The following is a 23,465-nucleotide window of genomic DNA, read 5'->3' as shown; positions in this document are numbered from 1 at the left end:
GCTGTGGAAGCAGCCATATAAGCATATAAGCAGGGGAAGGAAAAAGTGAGGAATAGGTCTGACCCAGGACCAGCACTGAGGAGCCAGAGACATTGGAATGAAGGACAGAGAGACAGTGAATTAGAAGTAAATGAAAGACAGCAGGAAGGCAGGAGGAAAACATCTGGAACAGAGTATTACTTAAAGAAAGCCTTTTTTTGCCAGGATGGTGGATGGTAGGGTTTCCCATGCATAAAGAGAACAGGGTAATGGCCACAGGGCAGATGGAGAAAATGCTAGAGGGCTGTGGAGTCAGTGGATCCTGCAGGACATGGGGTGAAGAAGACAGCCTTCTGTTCTAGCATCCCTGGAGCTGCTGCTTTTGATGTCTCTTGGAGCCAGGCACTCCACGCTGGTGAAATTTTTTGTTTGTTTTGAACATTTCCTTCCCATCTTAGCGCAAATGCTTACATTCAAACTCTGGAATGAAAATGCCTAGGGATCAACTGACCCATATTTCAGGAAAATCAATGGTTTTGATGTACCAAAGCAAGATGTATTAAATTAAATGGGTGTTCTTGGTCCTGAATAGCAGGAGACAAAAGAGGGGATTTTGGAGGAGGGCCTGTCTGAGAGAAAGTATTTTGCAGCTCTAGTGCTGTTGGAGAGGGGAGCAGTGTGGGAGGCAGGGTGGGGGCTGGGGGACAAGCAGGTGCAACAGCCAGCTCACACACTGGTCTAAGCACTGCGACGGGGCACCTAAGCAGCCATGGAAGGCGGTGATCTCCTGCCAGCACACTGAGCTCTGGGCACTGCAGCTTCTTTCCCAGGCTGAGCCTGACCTACTGGCCTCCAGTGTTTTTCCCAACCGTTGGTCCAGTGCCCGAGATGCCCATCTGTGAGCCCAAGTGCATTAGCCCTCTGAAGGGCCATGTGATGGACATCTTTACTCCCACTTGGAACTCACTGGCTCTAAGTAAATGCATTTACACTGCTTTATTTTGTTCACGTGGCAGAATATGGAAAGGAGGGGTAATAAGACAGAGAGGTTCTGGCTGGGGAAGATGACCCAGGGCATAATGGGGAGCCACAGTGACGCTCTGGGGTTAGAGGGCAGCCTGGGGCCACTGTGAGGCCGGGCGGACCCCACAGTGGGCAAAGGGCAGTGAACAGAGAAGTGTGTGTGTGGGGAGTGGGGAGCTGAAGGGCCAATAAAACCATTTTGAAGAATGTTATCCCTCATCTTTTCCTTCATTTTCATGCTTTCTCTGGTAAAAGGTGAAATACCACTTACATTGGAAGCATACACTAGAAAGCTGACAGCATAAATGCCTTTTCTAATGTCCCTCTCAAGCCATTGTTTCATGTAAATTTAGCAGGATGTTAAAAAGGGCTCTTTCTCAGTTTTATTGGAGGTCTCAAAACAACAGAAGTCAGGGGAGGAGTAGGAGGAAAGGGGTGTGAGGGAGCCTGCTGCCCTCACCTCAGGCAGGCAAGTGGGCTTCCAGAAGCCCCTTGGGAGGGGAACAGGGAACTTCTCAAGGAGAAAGAGGCAGGATGAGGCAGCTGGTGATGGCCAAGGGAAGGGCAGTGGCATACGGGGAGTACTTTGCCTTCCATCATCTTGGGTCAGATGTGGAGTGCCTGGCAGAGTGGGTCCTGGTCCGTCTCAGCGTGCTGTCTAAAGACAAGGGATGGGGTGAAAGAGGCTGGGGGCACGGGGCCTAGGTAGGGGAGGGTAGAAGAAAGCCCTCACCCGTACCAGGGACCTGGGGTGAGGAGGGCCAGCAGCGAGGAGGGTCAGGGTCTTCAAAGAACCCACAAGGCACTTGGCAAGGACAGTAGCTGGGTTTACACACCTGTCAGGCCCAGAGAGAGACAGGCCTTCCTGCTCCATCTCTCCCAGGGCATGGCACTAGAGAAAGCTGTGCATGCAGTGAAGGCGGGTGTGCTGAGAGAACCCCCTGCCACCCACCCACTGTAGGCAGCCATCACCTGCACCAGTCCTGAGCCTTGCAGGGGAGATACTGAAGATATGAATGAAGTGTGGAGCTTTTAATCATTGTCATGCAAAATGGGTGAGAAGATAAATAGGCTGAGATGGAACCAAAGGCACATACTTCTAACTAATTTGGAAAATTCCTAGAGTAGGAGTGAGGGAAGTTGGGAAGGGAACCCTGTCTTTCCTCAACTTTCCATCAGCAACTAACAGCTAACCCGGGTAATTCATGTCACATCCTATTAGAGTAAGCTGTGGCTGAGGTTATGCAAACAGAAAGACTGCCTACATCCATAACATTTTGTTTGAAAAGTGGCTCGTATTTAGGCCAAACACAAAACCCAGTATTGCTAAGAAAAGGAAGAAGACAGCAAGCAATACAGTTACCATATGCCCACAAACCTCATATGCCGAGGCCTGTGAGATGATCTACAGTTCACCTGAGCAGGAGAGTTAGGTTTCCTTTGGTTTTAAGTAAGGGTTGCCCAAATGCAGCACGAGGTTGGCATTATCCATCTCTGGACAGACTTTTCATCCTCCTATGGCATTTGCAAGGAACTGTAGGTATGGTTGTAGCTAGTCTGGGTAGGCAGATAAATTTTTCCTTCCCTTCTCTGCTCATCCTTCGTTCCTCCCTCCCCTCCTCTCTCTCTCTCTCTCTCCCCACCAGGCTTCCCTTTTCTACTTGGGCTACACTCTTGGCTTCATTTATTGTTCTCCATGTGCAGCCAGGCAAAGAATAGAAGTTTAAACCAAAAACTGTTCATTTTGATGCCTGCTTATCATTGCTGGTAGAAGCTGGTGGACTAGGATGAGTCTACAGCTGGCTCCTGAGAGTGCACTGTTTATGCTCCTCTTGTGTTCAATATCAAGCTCTATGATACTGGCCTTGCCTTTGTCTAAACCAATTTTATTATTTCCTCTTATTGCTTCTTCTGCATCATTTATTCAACAATTATCTTATAGGATGTCTAATAAAATAACAGCAACCTCTTTATATGGCACAGCATATCACAGGCACTACTCTAATGGCTTTCAAATATATATATTCCTTTAGTTCTTGCAACACCCTATCAAAGAGGCCCTCTTATCTTCCCTAGTGAAGATGAAGAAGCTGAGGCACACAGAGGTGAAATAACCCACCCAGGGTCACACTGTAAGTGGCTTCAGAGTCTGCTACCTGCTGCCATCTCCCATATGGCTACTATGTATCAGGGTCTTAACCAAGAACTGAGGATTCTGGGAACTCTGGCTTTCTGGAGAGTTTTTATTTGTTCTAAACTTAACTTTTCTCCTTTATAAGGTGTCTATAGTGAACTGAAATAACCTCACCTGAGTTTGCACCAGGAAATTTACCTACCCAATAGGATGAAATGAAATAATGTTTATGAAAGTTCTTTGTAAATGCCTGGCAGGTGCATGTACACACACACACACACACACACACACACACACACACACACACACACACACATGATTTGTTTCCACTCTCAATTCTGCAGTTTTCCTGTTGCCTCTGTTGACACACCAGCCTTACTAGACCTCACCATCCATCTCTCTGCTCAATATACATGTTCTGCTGTGACATCCATGTTTCATCCATCTGAATTCCTTGAAGATCATACAGCTTAGCCACACATTCTGGGTGGTAAAGAGGCTTCTTTTTGGACATTTGAGAAGAACTTGTTTAGTATGTTTCCTTTGAGTAACTAGGAGTAGAGAATTAATTAGCTCAGAATAAGACCCTCTATCCCCATCACCTTAAAAAATACATCTTACCACAAAGGAAACCAGACCTTACATTTTTCCAGGGTAGGGAAGAAAATGCAGCAATTGTTGGATGAAAACTGCATGCTAATAAATACATGTACACCTCCAAACAGAGGCAATGGATGTCCAGAATCCCAGAATCTCCTTCACTCTTTGTGGCAATGATCAAGCTGTAGAGAATGTCAAGTGGAAAATATTAATGGCCTGTGTGGAGGATTAGCCTATATTCTGCCTTAACAATCCTTGCTTCATGGATTTCAAATACCAGGCTCATGAGCATGCTAGCAGGATTACTCAACTATTCACACATGGAAAGAGGGAGCAGGTAGGGATCCCTACCCTACAAGTAGCAGATGGATTTTACTCCTTTGCACAGAGGTCCTTCACTTCTGGTCTCAATATGATTTGCCCCCCCATCAGAGCTCCACCTGCCCTTCCCAGCCTGAGGCTAAGTCAGGCAATCAATGGCCACAGCCTGGGATAATAGCTATTCTGCATGGGTAATAATGGCTTATTGCATGTGCAATTAGGAGTGATGTCATGCCCAGGTTTGGAGGAATCAATAAGATTGCCAGGATGCCTGTGTTATTAAGCAGGTAGTAAGCTGTGCAGGGCTGACTGTATAGATTGGCTTTTGAGACCATTTTGCAAAGAATGTTTTCATGTGCTATCCATCCATGTGGATGGATTTTGATAACTAGCATTGATTTGCCATATTTATGAAGTGCTGTTTGCACGGGGTAAACTGTGTAATTGCTCCTAGAATGGCAAAATAAATAATGTCCCTATCTATGGTATTGACAATCCAGGATTAGCTGAATATAGATTGTACACCTCCAAACAGAGGCAATGGATGTCTACTTCTGATTTTTACTAGGTTTAGCTCTCAAATTTCTGGCATTTAGCTCAAGATTGGGTGGCAAATTATCAACTTTTAAACCTGCTTCTAATTTCTATGCTTCCTTTTTCTAGGAGAAGTTTGACATGTAATTTTCTTTAACAGGAGAATGGTTTGTCTTGGATTAAGTAATCCCTCTGGTGCTGGAAAGGAAGATGGCTTTCTTTTGGGCCATCAGATTGCTTTCTCTCCTGTGCCCAGGAATATGTCACTCTCAATGACAACTGACCATTTGCTCAGGGGTGTCTGGACAAGCCACATGGCCTGTATTTTCTTTCGGAAAGAAGTACCCTAAATTGTGTGAAACAAGATGAGGCTAGACAGACAGAAGGAAACAAGACAAATACATCCACAAGGGCATTGTCGACACTTCTGGAGATAGCCCTGAAGAGTCCTTCATGCACTTTGACTGGATCTTTTGTGCTCTTTAATTTGGGTTGGTACCATGTGTGTGTTTGTGTGTGTGCATTGTGTACATGCACACATATATTTCCTCTCATGAACCCAGCAGCATTGCAGCAGCTACAGGGGCCCTAGAGTGGTGACAACTAATTATAAGACATCAGGTCTGATGTGTCCCTTTTATCTCATCTTGCAGAAGCCATGCATTCCCTCAAACCCCTCAGTGGCCCTTAGTAATCCTGGAAGGGAAGTTTCAATCTGGAAACAGCTGTTCTTGAGATAGTGGGATAACATTCTAATGAGCATGCTCTGAGCTACAAAGGAAATCCAAGGCTAATGGGACTGTGAAGCAATTCAAGGGAGAAGGTTAGATGGTAAGAGTGAAGGAGAGCTCTGGGGGCAAAGAAATAGGAAAGGACTTTCTACAGTTAGGGATTAAAAGCAGATGCCTTTTCTAGGAGATGCAAAGAGAAGAAGTGGACCAAATCACCCAGTGCCTCTCTTGCATCAGGCATGGCCCTGGGCACTGGCTCTAAATTACCTCTTTTAAATCTTCATTACAATCCTGTAAGCTGTGTTGTATTAGCTATATTTTATTGATGAGGAATTCAAAGCTCAGAAAGCTTAGAAAGGTTAAAGGCTTGCTGACAGTCACACAACTAGGATGAAAATATATCAGAGCATTTTGTTCTTCTTAACACAGCGTGCCCTCAGGATAAAATATTTTACCAGAGCCTAAATGATTGGGGTTTGATCAGAACCTAACCTACCTATGGGAAGGGAAATACCCAATTCTTGCCCCCTCCACTCATCCTTTCACACGTAAGGGGTAAAAAAATCCCGAGAAACACTGGTGAAGTTCACAGTCCAAGGGCCCAGGCTCACTAAGACAGTGAGACCTGGCATCGGGCTATAGAATGCCTCTCCTCCCCACCCACCACCACATTACCGAAGGCCTATTTACCACAGTTCATCTCACATAGTCCATCACTCCCAAAATTAAAGAACAGAAAAAAAAGACTGAAAAAAAACCCCATTAAACTATCCAAGAACTGTGGGACAGTCACAAAATGTGTAACGTATGTGTGACAAGAATAGAAGGAGAAGAGAGAGAGAGAGAGAGGAACAGAAGCAATACTTGAAGGAATAATGACAGAGAATTTCCCTAAGAAATTTCTTTCTGAAAAAGATAAATGTCGACAAACACCATAAAACAACAACAATCCCCAAAAAGCTGCCCTCATGTGTATCACAGTCAAACTTCAGAGGATCAAAGATCAAGTCTGAAAGAAGCCAGAGAAAAAAAACACCTTACTTACAGAGCAGTGAAGAGAAGGATCACATTGGACTTACCCTTAGAAACAGGCAAGCAAGCGGACAGTGGAGGTAAATATTTGAAGTGTTGAGAGAAAAAAAACTCACCAACTAGAATTCTGTATTCTATGAAATTGTCTTTTAAAAGGGAAGGAGAAACTAAGATTTGCTCAGATAAGCACAATTTAAGGGAATCTGTTGCCAGCTGACTTGTTTGTGAGAAATATTAAAAGAATTTCTTCAGAGAGAAGGAAAATCACGTAAGTTGGAAACTTGGGTCTACATAAAGGAGGAGCACCAGAGAATCAATAAATATAGGTAATATTTTTTTTTATTTTACTCATTCCTAATTGATTTAACATTTTGTTCAAACTAATAATAGCAACAATGTATTCGATTATGTAATGCATATATATAAATATACACATATGTGTGGGTGGTGTGTGTGCACAAGTAAAATAAATGCCAATAATGATACAAGGGATATGAAGGAAAAGGAATTAGGATATTTTGTTATTGTAAGGCATTTGCACTTTCTGTGAAGTGGTATAGTGGTATTTCAAAGTGGACTTGTATTAGTTGTAAATGTGTATGACAAACTCTAGGGCAATCATGAAAAAAAGAAGTATAATTGATAGACTAAGAAAGGAAGGAAAATGGAATAGTATAAAATACTCAATTGAAATCACAAAAGGCAGAAAAAGGGTAGAAGACAAAAAAGGAACAAAGAACAAGGATAACAAATAGAAACAGCAACAAATACGGTTAAGTATCAATAATTGTTTCAAATGTCAGTGCCTAAATACACCAATTAAGAAAAAGAGATTGTCAGAGTGGATCAAAATACAAGACCCAACTATGTTTTCTATAAGAAGCCCACTTTACATACAAAGATACATATAGATATGAAGTAAAGGGTTGGAGAGAGACACTATGTAGACACTAACTAAAAGAAGGTGGGAGTAGCTACATTAATTTCAGACTCAGCAGATTTCAGAGCAAGTAAAATTATCAGAGATAAAAAGGAGCATTACATAATGATAAATGGGTCAATTCTATAAGAAGTTATAACAACTCTTAATATGTATCCCCTAACAACAGAATGTCAAAATATGTGAGGCAAAGACTGATAGAACTGCAGGAAGAAAAAGATAAATCCACTATTATAGGCGGACACATCACTACCCCTCTATCAAAAATGGACAGATCCAAAAGCCAGAAATTCAGCAAGGACATAGCTTTCCTTACTCAACAACACCATCAATCAACTGGATGTAATGGACATCTATAGATTACTTCATCCAGCTAAAGCAGAATATATATTCTTCTCAAGCTCACATGGAACATTTACCAAGATACACCATTTTTTGGGACACAAAATACACCTTAAAAAATTTTAAATATTAGAAATCATACAATGTATTTTCTCAGACTACAGTAGAATTAAACTAGAAATCAATAACAAAAAGATAGTTGGATAACACCCAAATACTTGGAGATTAAACACTATGTTCTTAATAACATGGGTCAGATAAGAAATATAAAGAAAAATTTAAAAAATATTTTGAACTAAATTAAACTGAAACACAACTTATTCAAATCTGTGGTATGTGTGTAAGCAGTGCTTAGAGGGAAATTTATAGCATTTAACGAATATATTAAAAAATAAAAGAAGATCTAAAAACCAATCATATAGGTTCCCACCTGTGAAAACAGAAAAAGAAGAGCAAAGTAGCAAAGAAACTAGAAGAAAAGGAACAATAAAAGTAAGAGCAAAAATCAATGAAGTTGAAAACAGAAAACCAATGAAACCAAAAACGGGTTCTTTGAAAAGATCAATAAAGTCAATCAGCCTCTAGTGAGGCTACCTAATTAAAAAAAGAGGAGACACAAATTAATAATATCAGAAATAAAAGCAGAAATACCACTGGATCCCTTCTGGGCCAAATGGATCTCTTGAATATTAAAGGGATAATAAATATATGAACAACTCTCTGCCCACAGATTTGATAACCTAGATGAAATAGACCCATTCTTTGAAAGACAATTTGGCAAAATCCCCACAAGAAGAAAGAGAATCAATTATTAATAACTTAAAAAAACAGAAAGCATGAGGACTACATGGTGAATTCTATACCAAACATTTATGGACAACATTATACCATTCTCTACAATCCTTTCCAGAATGTAGAAGCAGAGGGAATACTTCCTAATTCATTCTATGAAGGCAGAATTGGTATAATATCAAAATGAAACAAAGACATTACAAGAAGAGAAAACTATAGACCAGTATCTTTCATGAACATAGATGTAAAAATCATCAACAAAATACCAGCAAATTGATGCAGTGATGTACAAAGAGAATTATGTACCATGATCAAGTGGGATTTATGCCAGGTATACAAGGTTGTTTCAACATTCAAAAATTAGTATAAGCCATCACATCAAAAGGCTAAAGACAAATCACATAATAATATCAACAGATGTAGAGAAAGCATTTGACAAAATCTAAAACTCATGATAAAAACTCAATAAACTAAGAGGGTAATTTCCTCAACATGATAAAGAATATCTTCAAAAGTCTACAGCTAACATTAGACTTAATGGTGAGAAACTTGAAGGTTTCTACAATCAGGAACTAAGGTGAGGATGTCCTTGTTATCATTGCTTTTCAGTATTGTATTGAAAATCCTAGCTAATGCAGTAAGACAAGAAAAATAAATAAAATGTGTACAGATTGGCAAAGAAGAAATAAAACTCTTTGTACATATGACACGATTGTCCATGTAGAAAAGTTGAAAGAATTGACAAAAATACTCCTGAAACTAATAAGTGATTATGGAAAGGCTCAGGATACAAGGTTAATATATAAAACCCAATTACTTTCCTATATGCCAGCAATAAACAAGGTTATTTGAAATTAAAAATATACTACCATTTACATTAGCACCCCCCAAAAGAAATACATATAATTCTAACAAAATATGTACAAGATCTATATGAGGAAATGAGAAAACTCTGATGAAAGATATTAAAGAAGAACTAAATGGAAAACTTTTCTATGTTCATGGGTAGGAAGACTCAATATTGTCAAAATGTCATTTCTTCCCAACTTGATCTATAGATTCAATACAATCTCAATCAAAATCTGAGAAAATTATTTTGTGGATATCAATAAACTGATTCTGAAGTTTATATGCAGAGACAAAAGACCCAGATTACTTCACTTAATATTGAAAGAAAAAATAATGAAGTTGGAGGGCTAACATTACCAACTTCAATAGATCAATGGAACAGAGTAGAGAGTCCAGAAACAGACACACATAAAAATAGTCAGGTGATCATTGGCAAAGGAGCAAAGGTACTACAATGGAGAAAAGACAGTCTTTTCAACAAATGGTGCTGGAACAACTGAACATGCACATGCACAAAAATGAATCTACATACAGACCTTATAGCCTTCACAAAAATTAACTTATATGAATCACAGACTTAAATGTAAAACAGAAAATTATAAAACTCCTAGAAGATAACTTGGAGAAAGCCTAGATGATCTTGTATATGGGGGTGCATTTTCAGATATAATACCAAGTCAAGACCCATGAAAGAAATAATTGATAAGCTGGACTTCTTAAAGTGAAAAACTGCTCTGCGAAAGACACTGTCAAAACAATGAGAAGGCAAAGCCATAGACTGGGAGAAAATATTTATATTTGTCAGATGGAAAACACATCTGATAAATGACTGGTATCCAAAATATACAAAGAACTCTTAAACTCAGCAATATGAAACAAACAGACTAAAAATGGACAAAAGACCTGAATAGACACCTCACCAAAGTAGATACATGGCAAGTTAGCATATGAAAAGATGTTCAACATCATATCTCATTAAGGAATTGCAAATTAAGACAATGAGATAGCACTACACAGCTATCAGAATGGCCAAAATCCAGAACACTGACAGCACCAAATGTTGGCAAAGATGTGGAACAACAAGAACTCTTATTCATTGCTAGTGGGAATGCAAAATGGCACAACCACTTTGGCAGACAGCCTGGTGGTTTCTTGTAAAACTGAACATACTATGACCATACAATCTAGCAGTTGAGCTCCTTGGTATTTACTCAGATAAACCAACAGTAATATCAACACCAAAACCTGCACATAGATGTTTACAGCAGTTTATTCATAATTGCCAAAACTTGGAAGCAACCAAGATGTCCCTCACTAGGTGAATGAATAAATAAACTGTGGTAAATCCAGACAATGGAATATTATTCAGCACTATAAACAAATAAGCTATAAAGCCATGAAAAGACACAGGAAACTTATATTCATATCACTAAGTCAAAGAGGCCAATCTGAAAAAGCTACAACTATATGACATTCTGGAAAAGGCAAAACTACAGAGACAGTGAGATCAGTGGTTGCTAGGCATTAGGGAAGACGGAAGGATAGAGTGGTGGAACACAGAGGATTTTTAGGTTAGTGAAACTATTGTGTTTGACACTACAATGGTGGATACATGTCATTATACATTTTTTTAAAACCCAAGATACATATTTTTCAAAACTCATGGAGTGTACAAAATTCCAAGAGTAAACCATAATGTAAACTATTTGGCTTTGAGTAATAATGATGTATCAATATAGGTTCTTTGATTGTAACAAATGTACTCTCCAGTGTGAGATATCCATAGTGGGAGTGGTCGTTAAGTGCATGGGGACAAGAGTACGTGGGGATCTCTGCACTTTTTGCTGAATTTTCCCTTGAACCTAAAACTAGTCTAAAAAAATTATTTGTTATTAATTTAAAAATTAGAGTGTGGGGAGGTTGCTATGCAGATGATAATGGTAGGGTAAGTTGGAGGAGAAATGCTGGATGCAGGAGAATAATTAGATGGTTAGTTCCAATGAGAGGTAGTAAGGACCTAAATCAGGGCCATGAAATTATGGGTTGTATTTACAGAAAAAGATGGAGTGTGAGACTGCACTCCTTTCCAGGAGAAAGGGTGTCTGGGAGGTTCCAAACAGGATTAAATATAAGAGAAATGTGGGGGAGGTGAGGGCACTTAAGGAAAGAAGGGAACACATTAACAACTTTGTGGTATTTAAATAAAATAACTCCCTGAGGTGATCAAGCTTACAAAAATCTTCCATATGCCGCAGACTGCCCACACACAAGACCCCCAGCCACACACCCCGCAAGTCCTACCACCACGGCAGGCAGTGGTGGCTGGGCAGAGGAGAACAGCAGTCAAACAGGCTGCCACATCCTGCTGCTCAGCCTCCACTAACTTTGTGACACAGCCATGAATCTCCCGTCACTGGAAATTCAGAAGGATTCACTTCATTCTTGACACAGTCCTCCTTAAGGCATAACTTCCCAGCCCCAAAGTTATAATGAATGCGAGTCACTGATATCCCCATACCCAGCCCTGGAAAGGGTGTTTCCCCCTGGGAATCTTGCCAGCAGGATGTTGCCTCAATTTGCAGACAAATTGTAAATTAATAAAGAAAAAAAAGCCCCAGACTCTCACGTCGGTCAAAATACACCATTCCCTGAAAGGTTCCTGAAAGGGACCTGGAAATATATAGTAAAATAGCAAAGCTCCACGCTTTTTCAGATTCGAGATGCCCACTGGCTTGTCCTGAGATCCCAGCTGCCTTTCCCAGGGCAGCGCCAGTGTTGTTCTTGGAAGGAGGACACCTTTCAACTGGGTTACCAGCTGCATGTTTCACACAGCGTTAGCGCTCTAAGCCTCCATCCACACCGCAAAACCAAGATACAGCACCAACAGAAACACTGAGAAGCAGAAAGAATGACTGTGGTTGGTTTGGGGTAGAAGTAATACTTAAGTTGCTAAGGATGCCAGGAGTTTTCAAAGACTGTAAAATCATCATAAGAATACAAGTGTCTCTGTCAGTTGCATTTTCCCTTAAAAACCAGTCATTTAAACAGCCTCATCTCATAAAATCAGTTCTAAGGAAGTCTTGATCACCCAATACCTAGGACAGTGGCCAGGACCAAGGCGCAGGGTCTATACTGCCCTCCACATTCTCTGCAAAATACAGTATTTTGAGCCCAGCTTCCTTTTTTTTTCCTGGAATAATGGCTTTACTTCACAAACAAATCTTATTCTCCCAGGGAATGCTTATTGAAGCTGCTTTTGTCTCTTGGTAAAAGTTTTATATTTCTTCAACCCATTAATTCAGACTTCTGAAAGTTACTGGATTTAAAATGCTATGTATTGTAATTCTCTGCTATGCAATTTGTAGAGCCTATTCTGCACCATTCAGGCATTCAGTGACTTTATAGTTTCCTCCCCCAAGGCACTTCAATAAGAAATAAGGATCCTGTGAGAATTGGAAGACTGTGGAATAGAATCAGATTCAGTAATGGAAACAAAACTGCCAAGACTTTGTTGGTGGCAGAGAAGGGCCTGCCATTACGGAGTAAGCAATAGCCTTTACTTACAAACACATCCATGAGCAGGTGTTCCAGGGTCACTTCAAAGTCTTCCAGTTTGGCAGCTAACGTCATAGCTAACGTTCCAGTTTGCACTCAGGCCCCTCCGACAGCCCAGACCTGCAAACTTGTCAGCTCAGAAAACAAGGCTGGTGCAAATACAGTTGCAAGGCAGAATCGCGGCTAATGGCAAGTGGAAACCCTTAGAACAGAACAGAAAATTGCAGAGTGTACTGCTAAAGCCTTGTAGCCAGAAATCTTTAAGGACAAATAACAAAAACCAAAAAACAATGTCAATGGTGTTATAGACCAGACTGGGACAAAGTGATGTCCCCAAGGGAGGCACCTAGCCACCACCTGCTCTTTATAACTTCACAGTCTGAGGTGCTGTGCAAAACACAGGGACCCCAACAGCAGGTGAAAGAAAGAGACAGGGAAATGGGTGAGATGCAGCAGCGGGAAAAATGGACTAAGCCGCCGGACTCCGATATTTATAGGGCCACGTGTTTCTGACTCTAGTCCATTTCTCAGTTCATTTCTGACCTTTCATAAATGGCCAGACACACTGGAGTGTATTGTAGAGCGGGGGCAGTGGGTCCCACAGAAGTTGGCTGTGACCAATGCTAGGGCAATTCACACAGACCCACCATCAATAGTTCTTTGTAAAAAAACCATCAGACCTTGTTCTGTACATGATGACAGAAAAGCACATAGTCTTGTAAAAAACAAGGAAACAAAAGTTAGGGGGGGGACTAATTTTTCCTCAGAGTATTATTAGATCCCTTACACTCCCCCATCCTCTGTCCTCACCTCCTCCTCGGCAAGAGTAGATAAACATCAAGGAAAAAATGTAATCTCTCGTGTCAACTCCTCAAGTTCCTGCCAGTCAAAAAATATCCACCATTTCTCTTTTGCTGCTTCCAAGATTTGCTTTTTTTTAACTGAAAAAATTTAATTGTGGTAAAATACACATAAAATTTGCCATCTCCCCTGTGTCCGAGCATAGAGCTCAGAAGCATTGAGCACACTTACATCATGAGCCACCAGTCTCCAGGACTCTTCTCAGCTTGCAAAACTGAAACCCTGCACTCATTAAATTCCCTGTTCCCCTTGTCCCCTGCCATTCTGGGAACCACCATTCTACTTCCTGTCTCTGAGAATTTGAACTTAAGTTCTAGGCTATGAGCTCTGGTCTCTGACTCCAAGCAGAGTGGTGTGACCGCTTAAGAGTCAATATTGATGCCAAGGAGAAGGTGACGCATGTGAAATTGAGAAGGAACTATAAATATAAAGCATCTCTGCTTTATAATAAAACCTCCCCCCTTCTTGTCAGAGCTCTCCAAAGTGGGAACAGTGGAAACTCTCCAATTTAGCATCTTTCCATGAATTTTCATTTTCCCAAAGGAGATACAGACCCACTTAATTCAGCATTTAACATTTAAACAAAATAACCATAAAGGACAAAGAAAAAAAATTGATGAAAATCATCATGCTATTCCTAAAGCAGATTTGGAATCTGTCAGAGTAGTTCAGTTTGAGAATTGGTCATAAGTTGTACATAAATGTTCTCTGAGTTATGGTTTTGATTTTCTTTTTGGGCCTCTGATAGAGGAACTAGAGTGGGCTTCATCACAGGCATCTTTGTTAGGCAGAGGCACTAGGGAGGGGGTGGCAGCACTGTGATGAATGGCTCTGATAGCCAAGAATGTACAGAAAATGGATTTCCCTGATGGGCGAATGTACATTCACAGACCCTCTTATCAGCTAGCACATTGGCCACGTCTGCTGTCAGTGCAAGGACTAACTGCAAACAGTGTCAGCAACAAGGACTCAACACAAGCCGACTTTTGCCATGTGGTTGCCACCTTTGGTTAAAACTATAGTTGTCCTGGAAGGTACTCAGAAAGCCAAGTGCCTTTTCTATGAGGTAAGAGAGTGCTGGGTGAACACTGGCCACATAACCAGGACACTACTGAGGGGATAGGTGTATGCACAGAGACAGTACTGCTCTGGTTTCCTGGCAATCCCAGCAGACCCTTCAAACTCAGGTTTTCTCTAGCCCCTTTACTTACTAATTAAATTTGGACAAAATATTTTGAATATCTGGAATTTCATAAAGATAGACTGTTTATTTCATTAATCCTCTTCCTCAGGTGGACAAAGAATTAGCCAAGGGAACAGGGTTAATGTTACCAATTAAGGCAGTCAGTGTCCCACTCCCAGCAATGACTTCACATGGTTCTAAGAGCAGTCCCAGGCAGTGGCTTCTCCTGGAATATAACTTGCAAACTTCAGGGATAAGAATTCAGGGATACGTAATGTGGGTAGTATGAGTGGTTAGTTCTGGAGCTAGGGCTCCAGGGAGGATGTATCTGAGGAGAACATCCTACTTTGAGGAACTTTCACAGTTTCCAAAGGGGAGAAATTGACGAGAAGAGAGGTAGCATGAACACAGAAAGAGGAAATTGGCAGTGGGGGGTGGATGTCACCTGGAAGAGACATTTATTATGAGTCCTGGTGTTAGCAGATGATGTGAGCCATGTGCGGTAAGTGGGCTCCTTGGAGGCAGCAGGACCCAACCAGTCTTGAAGCAGGGAAACTGTTGAAGGCATTATTATAAGGCAAGTTCACTGGCGTCGGTACTTAAAAATATATGAAAACCTGGTAAAGGATGGCTTGGAAAGGTTGAAAGTGGGAGTTTTTAAAGTAACTATATTCTAATTAATATTTATATTGGGTAACTATGGAGAAATTTTATTGATGCTAAGATCGAATCGGTATATTTGTTTATTCATTTGTTCAGGCAACCTTTCTACAAATACTTCTTCAGCAACTGGACAAGATAGTGGACTCTAGGGCTGCAAAGAAGATCAAGAAATGGCTCTTTCTTCAAGATCTTACAGCCTTGAGAAGATGTGGCAAGATGCATAATTTTATACTATCTCTTTGGGGGGATATGAAAGATGAGTACACTTTCTTATTGGGGACTCTCATTCTGGGAATTGGAGAAACAGGGAGAGCTCACTGATAAAGGTGGAAGGGAGAACATCATTCTTACCCCCTGGGAAAGGCCATGAACAAGAGTGAGTGAGGGGAGAGTGCACCTCCCAAGAACGGGGTTTGTGGCAGTAAAAGGCAAGGGCATGGCTGGTGGCAGTGATGGAGCCTAAGGATCTGAGCCCAGAGGCCACTGGGCTTGGGAAGGTGGCAGCCAGAGTCTCAATACTGGCAGTACAGGACCCAAAACCATCCCACAGACATCAAGTTGATGGTTTAAATCTCATGTGGGAGAAACAAAGAATGTTAACCATTGACCAAAGCTTAGTGGCCACCTGAAAAAGATCTGGCACACACCACTATTCTGGGTCTTGCCAGTTAAGAACAATTAATCAGCAACATGCCTGACATGGTAGGCAAATACTAGAATTTGTTCTGCACATTTCAATAACATTTGCGGGTATGTTTTTAAATTTAGATTTTCTGTCTGTTTGAATCCTGGTGGCCATCTCCTCCTCTGCTGTCTGTGAAAACTCCCCAGCAGCCTCTACATTTTGGTGATAGGACTCATACAAAAGAAAGTCTTTGGAAGGGGGCAATTGGCTGAATTCCTGTTACAGACATGGACTCAACTCCCCTCAGTCCTTCCTAGGGAAGTTGTAGGCACACCAGCCTTCTAGAGAGTACTATTACCCTGTGCCTAGAAAACAAATCATCACTTAAGAAGCATAAGCATGCTACAGGGTTGAAGTCTTGAAGTCTTTGGTTCAACTAGATCATAGTTCAGTTTGTATCAAGCAATTTCTGTAAGTGCAACAGTGTGTAAGCCCAAGTCAATGGGCAACTGAATATGCAAAAATGTTTTTCTAGAGAGGTTTCTCTGTCCACCCTAGGGCAGTGATTTTCTACTTGACAAAACCATTATTTGAGGATGAGGTACAAAGCAGTGGCTCAGACCACCATTCCCTTCATAAGGATTGGTCATTAAAATAGCCTAGTAACCATTCTAGTGCCTTGATTGGTGAATCTAAACAGAGATTGGATCTATTGATGAAATAATAACAGATTTTTTTTATAAAGCAAAATCACTGGTTTTTACTTTGATCACTCATGTCTCACTGACCCAATTTTTAGTGCAAAAAACCCCCAACAATATGAGTTAAAGTGACTGATATTAATATCCTATTGATGTACTTGTCTGCCTTAACTTACAACTAGAAAGAGAGGGATTTTAAATATACTATGCTTGTTTAAGTAAAACAGGCTCTTTTGATGGCCCTACAGACAGCTGCCTGTCTAGGTCTCACCATAAAGGCTTGCTTGTCTGCTCTAGCTGTCTCTCAGCACAGACATGGTAATTTAAAGGTCCGCCTGTATAGGGCCCCTGGCAGGCTGGCACGGCAGTGGATCAGAGCAATGGAATCAGCAGACCACACTCACGGGATCTGCCCCATTCTTCCTGAGTTTGTGTCCCAGGGCTAACACAACCTACCTTGTCTTCCCCACTCACAATGCATGTTCAATTTCAATAGCCTCTGTGACAAGTACAAAGGCTCTACTCCTCTACACCTGTCCTCCCCGCCGGCTCCACCCCTGTCTCCCACATCCACATCCCCTGCCAGTGCACAACGATGAATTTCAAGACTTTCAAAACAGACAGTGAAATTTGTGTCAGGCATACACACCAGTGCTCTCAGCTTTTGATGGAGAGAAACACCTAACTTGCCCGATCTTCTCTCAGTCTAGTCACCTGTCACTTGCGCTACCATTTGGAATAAAAGATGCTTGTAAAGATTCTGACATCACCACCAGCAGGGCACATCACGCATATGCCAAGGATAATCACCTCTGCTCCACCACCTGTGCTTTCTGAGGCACCTTCCTTTATAGAGTTCAGTGTAGACTGTGGAAGCACACATCCTTACCGCACGCTCCCAAATCGCTTATGGACACTCTGCCTTCACTTTGAAGGGCATGGAGAAAGGGTAACGTCAGACCAAGGGACAGAGGAGTGATGTTTATTTCACTTCTTGATCAACCCAAGCCCCTGCACGTTTGTTCTGGAAACGGTCTATGATGAAATATTTTTCCTAAGCACGGGCCTGAGAGTAAACAACCCGATTTCTACCCACAAGACTGAGTCCCTCTTTTTTCTTTATTTTTTATTTTGGTATCATTAATATACAATTACATGAGCAACATTGTAGTTACTAGATTCCCCTCATTATCAAGTCCCCACCACATACCCCATTTCAGTCACTGTCCATCACTGCAGTAAGATGCTACAGAATCAATACTTGTCTTCTCTGTGCTATACTGCCTTCCCTGTGCCCGCCCCCCACATTATGTGTGCTAATCGTAATACCCCTTTTTCGCCTTATCCCTCTCTTCCCCACCCACCCTTCCCAGTCCCTTTCCCTTTGGTAACTGTTAGTCCATTCTTGGGTTCTGTGAGTCTGCTGCTGTTTTGTTCCTTCAGTTTTTGCTTTGTTCTTATAGTCCACAGATGAGTGAAATCATTTGATACTTGTCTTTCTTCACCTGGCTTAGTTCACTGAGCATAATACCCTCTAGCTCCATCCATGTTGTTGCAAATGGTAGGATTGTTTTCTTCTTATGGCTGAATAATATTCCATTGTGTATATGTATCACATCTTCTTATCCATTCATCTACTGATGGACACTTAGGTTGCTTCCATTTCTTGGCTATTGTGAATAGTGCTGCAATAAACATAGGGGTGCATCTGTCTTTTTCAAACTGGGCTGCTGCATTCTTAGGGTAAATTCCTAGGAGTGGAATTCCTGGGTCAAATGGTATTTCTATTTTTAGTTTTTTGAGGAACTTCCATACTGCTTTCCACAAAGGTTGAACTAATTTACATTCCCACAAGCAGTGTAGGAGGGTTCCCCTTTCTCCACATTCTCACTGACATTTGTTGTTGTTTGTCTTTTGGATGGTAGCCATCCTTACTGGTGTGAGGTGATATCTCATTGTGGTTTTAACTTGCATTTCTCTGATGATTAGTGATGTGGAGCATCTTTTCATGTGCCTGTTGGCCATCTGAATTTCTTCTTTGGAGAAGTGTCTGTTCAGATCCTGTGCTCATTTTTTAGTTGAATTATTTGCTTTTTGTTTGTTGAGGTACATGACCTCTTTGTGTATTTTGAATGTCAACCCCTTATTGGATCTGTCATTTATGAATATATTCTCCCATACTGTAGGATGCCTTTTTGTTCTACCAATGGTATCCATTGCTGTACAGAAGTTTTTTAGTTTGATATAGTCCCACTTGTTCATTTTTGCTTTTGTTTCCCTTGCCCATGGAGATATGTTCATGAAGAAGTTGCTCATGTTTATATTCAAGAGATTTTTGCCTATGTTTTCTTCTAAGAGTTTTATGGTTTCATGACTTACATTCAGGTCTTTGATCCATTTTGAGTTTAATTTTGTGTATGGAGTTAGACAGTAATCCAGTTTCATTCTCTTACATGTAGCTGTCCAGTTTTGCCAATACCAGTTCTTAAATAGGCTATCATTTCCCCATTGTATATCCATGGCTCCTTTATCATAAATTAATTGACCATATATGCTTGGGTTAATATCTTGACTCTCTATTCTGTTCCATTGGTCTATGGGTCTGTTCTTATGCATGAGTCCCTCTTTTTTGAAACTCTTTTTGTTAATGATTTTTAATAGGTAATATATGCAGATGATACAAAATTAAAAATTAACAAGTTAGTAGAAATAAAAAGTTAATTTCCTTTTATACCTCTGACCTATAAGTACCCAGTTCCCATGATAGGCAACCACCTTTACTGTTTCTAGAGATGTTCTCATCAGATTCAGATAAGAAAGTTACCATTTATATGTTTTATGTATATATAGTATTTATCACAAATGTTTACAACTGTAAATAGTACTGTAAATTGTCTGGAATATCTCATTTAACTTATCCTTTATTGGCGGGTATTTGTCACTAACATAAGACAAACATGCATTTTACATATGTGCTAAAATATTTATAAGGTAGAGTGTAATTGCTGGCTCAAAGTTCATATATATTTAAAAAAAAGATATTGTAAATTATATTCTCCAGAGAGTTTGTACCAATTTGCACTCCCATAAAATAGAGAGTGTCTGATTCTTGACACTTCCAGCCCCATGGTGTGATAGCTAACTTTTGAATCTTGCGCAATGTGATGGGTGAAAAATGGCATGTCATTTTTATTTCAATTTATAACCTCCTTTAAGTGAAAATATTGGTTCACAAAAATTCCCTAATAGTAATTCCCTTTTATAAACCAAGATTTCCTTGATCCAAATGGGTCCAACTGGTGTGTCTCATAAACATTCCAATAATGGGCATAAACTACTGATTAGCAACAAGGTGTTAGATCCATCTACCCACTGAAGTCCACATTTAAAGGCAGTAAGAGAATCCTTATTAATAGTTCCCTATGGATCTCTGTATTACATACCCAAAAACACACTTGTTAGGATGAATGAAAATTTAAACCACACTAAGCAAGAGCAAAGGGTAATTCATCCAAATATCCCCCTTGGTAAAATTTCCCTTTGGCCTTGAGAAGAGATCAAAGCAATGAAACGATTGAATCTTGAAAGACTTTGGACCATGATGCCTGATCAGATGTGGGCTGTATAAAATTGATAACATTTGTCAGTGACTTAATTTCAAATCTACCCAACTCAGAAGCTAATCTCAGAAAGGATCAGCAGTGTAGTCTATAAAGGATCTCAGAATTTCCACTGTGTGCTGAGATACATGACAGCGTCAGCACTTCTGAATGTGGCTGAAGACTCCCCTGTGACTTTGTTGAGCAAAGACTTGTTACCCATGACTTTTATCAGCAGGGCTGATCCTACTGCCTCACTAAATTTATGACGGGCTTCTATTTCACTCCGTTGCTAATCTCTGTTTAGGTTTCCACTTATTCTCAAGGTCACTAGCTGTGTTTGGATGAAAAAGTAATACCGACCTTCAGGACACCATTTCTTGAGCATTTACGAATGGGACAATGTAGACACTATTAATTTCTTAGACATGTAAAAAGTCATTACAGAATAGCAGCCAACAAACTGAATAATTAATTTAATTTGACTTAATTAAACATATTAAATATTTACCAAGCTTGCTGTTTTCTACTGAATTTGCATTGAGGTTGCAGGGATTTCAGAATGTGCTGCAAGCACCAAGCTGTTAACCTCGTGGCTGGACACACTAAGACTCGTGAGCTATTAGACTGTTTTTATAGAAAATGACCTGTACTTAGACCATTTACTTGGTATTGCTTAATAATATCCTTTTCGTTAAAAGATGTTTTATATGTATGTAATTATAGTGAGACAGGTCCTTCACATCTAAAAATTTGCATTTCTAATCTCTAAGTAAGATCTTATTGTTTGCTCACTTGCTTACCTATCCTCTATATTATCTATCACCTGTCTGTTTCTTACCTAATCTTTACTCCATGCCAGGTATCATGCTAAGTGCCTTATTCCATCCTGACAATAGTGCTGTAGGTGGTTATCCCTTTTATCACCCCCATTTTACAGATGAAACTCAAGAACAGAGAGGTTAAGTCACTTAACTCCAGTCACACAGTCAGTCCAGTGGTGGAGTCTGAATATGAGCCCAAGTCTTCTGGCCCCAGACTCAGTGATATAACCACTATACTAAGCTTGTATGCACAATATTCTGTTTGTGAACAATCACTTGTTCCCTATCACTGAGGGAAAATCATGCTTCTGTTTAACAAAACAGAGAGGGTTCTTGTGAGGAAGCAAAGCTAGTTAAAAAGTGTGTGTGGTGGGGGGTGGGGGTTACTGGAAAATGTCTGGTATTCATTTACAAGATAATCTTAATAGCATCTCCATTGTGTAATGGAGAGATTCAATAATGGTACTAAAGGAATTTAGTTGAAGTTAACGTTGGAGCAAAAAACAAGCAATGATGCAATTCTTAAAGTTGGGAGGACTGTGAAGTTCATCTGAGACTGACTGTGTTTTGGAGAGGAGGGAATGGGCTGCAGGGACTTTGACCTCATTTGGCCTGTCTGCCTGAGGCCAGCTCGGACCCAGCGACCTGAGTCCAGGTGACGTGTCCAGATGCAGCGCTCCTGCTTTCCCCTTATTAACAGAACCGTGGGCTGCTCACCCCATAGGCTAACTCGGGAGTCTCCTTCACTCTGCAAACGCGTCCTTCACAGGTACTGAGGCCAGGCTGGGGGAGACAAGAGTTCAGCCCTGCAGAGGACGCAGGGCTCAGTGTTCATGCACACAGGTGTTCTGTTTAATGAGGTGTTGATGGGAAGGTGGTTGAAACAAATATGCAGAGTGTGAGCAGAAGGCTGTGTCTTACCAACAAGCCTACATAAATATATATTTCTCTGGGCTGTGAAGTAGCAGGCACCAGGCCTTCAGAGTAGAGTAACTGTCTGACTTTCCTCTTAATTAAAGGAACTATGTGACTCCCTTGTGAGAAAACAAAATGACTTACTTTTTCATAATTAAGCTTTTAAAACAGCAACATGCAGTACTTTGGAAAAGTCATGGAGTATATGGAGTTATGCTCAATTGTTTTTGTTTTGTTTTTAGTTTTCAGGCTAAAATTGGGCAATTAGAACACTTCTTCTTTCTCCAAATAAAACAGAGCTCTTTCTGTCCTTCAAAGTCTTCAGAGCTATCAGCTTCCTTACGACGTTTTTCAAAAAGCCTTTCTTATGACGTTCTTTGAAAAGACTTTGCCTTGCTGTAGTGTTTCCAATATTTCAACATCTTATTTACAGATTCACTTTCCATAGTTAAAATTCTGACTAATCGAAAGTCCTTTTGTCTGTTTATGAATTTGTTTGTTTTTTGCATCAAAAGGGAAACACATTATAATCTTCATACCTGAGTTATTTTGTTAAATAAGATTTAAAATTAGGAATAGTTACAAGTAAGTTCTACAACTAGGCATATAACCCAAAGAAATGTGTCCATATGAGCACCAAAAGATATGCCCAGGGATTTTCATAGAGACCATTATTTATAATAATTCCAAAATGAAAATGGTCTGAATTCCCCTCAGAGGTAGAATAGATAAACATGTAGTATATTCCTATTGAATAATCATATAGTGGAATAAAATACAGCAATGAAAATGAATGAATCTCTGCTATATTCAACAACATGGGTAAATCTTACAAATAATTTTTGAGTGATAGAAGCTAGGCACAAAATGGTATGTATTGTGTAGCTTTATTTATATAAAATTCAAGAACAGTGAAAATCTGAAATGCATAGAGACAGGACATGACAGGAAAAATGTTAAAGTATACTCTTTTACTTTGCAACATGTTACCATGTTATCTATGTGTTAAAAATGTTTTTGTCATCAAAAATATTTGAATAAAAAGCAAATAATCCAATTAAAAAATGGGCAGAGGAGCTGAATAGACAGTTTTCCAAAGAAGAAATTCAGATGGCCAACAGACACATGAAAAGATGCTCCACATCGCTAGTCATCAGAGAAATGCAAATTAAAACCACAATGAGATATCACCTCACACCAGTAAGGATGGCTACCATCCAAAAGACAAACAACAACAAATGTTGGCGAGGTTGTGGAGAAAG

General features: G+C 40.3%; 1 protein-coding gene across 3 annotated transcripts in view; it reads right to left on the bottom strand.

Annotated features, from left to right (window-relative positions):
* The window catches only part of FRMD4A (FERM domain containing 4A), a 560,227-nt gene that overhangs the window by 297,418 nt on the left and 239,344 nt on the right, over positions 1–23,465 (bottom strand). Inside the window, exon 1 of one of the 3 annotated variants that reach the window (XM_073229258.1) lies at positions 12,842–13,209. The exons of the other annotated variants lie outside the window; for them this stretch is intronic. Coding sequence (XP_073085359.1) covers positions 12,842–12,907 — 66 coding nt within the window. The 5' untranslated portion in view covers positions 12,908–13,209. Of the gene's footprint in view, positions 1–12,841; positions 13,210–23,465 lie in introns of those variants that run through there. 3 annotated transcript variants of the gene reach the window in all.

This window comes from Manis javanica, chromosome 2 (genome assembly GCF_040802235.1).
Source record: "Manis javanica isolate MJ-LG chromosome 2, MJ_LKY, whole genome shotgun sequence".
Lineage (NCBI taxonomy): Eukaryota > Metazoa > Chordata > Mammalia > Pholidota > Manidae > Manis > Manis javanica.
The sequence above is the reverse complement of the archived record's forward strand: the minus strand, read 5'-3'. Positions and strand labels throughout refer to the sequence as shown.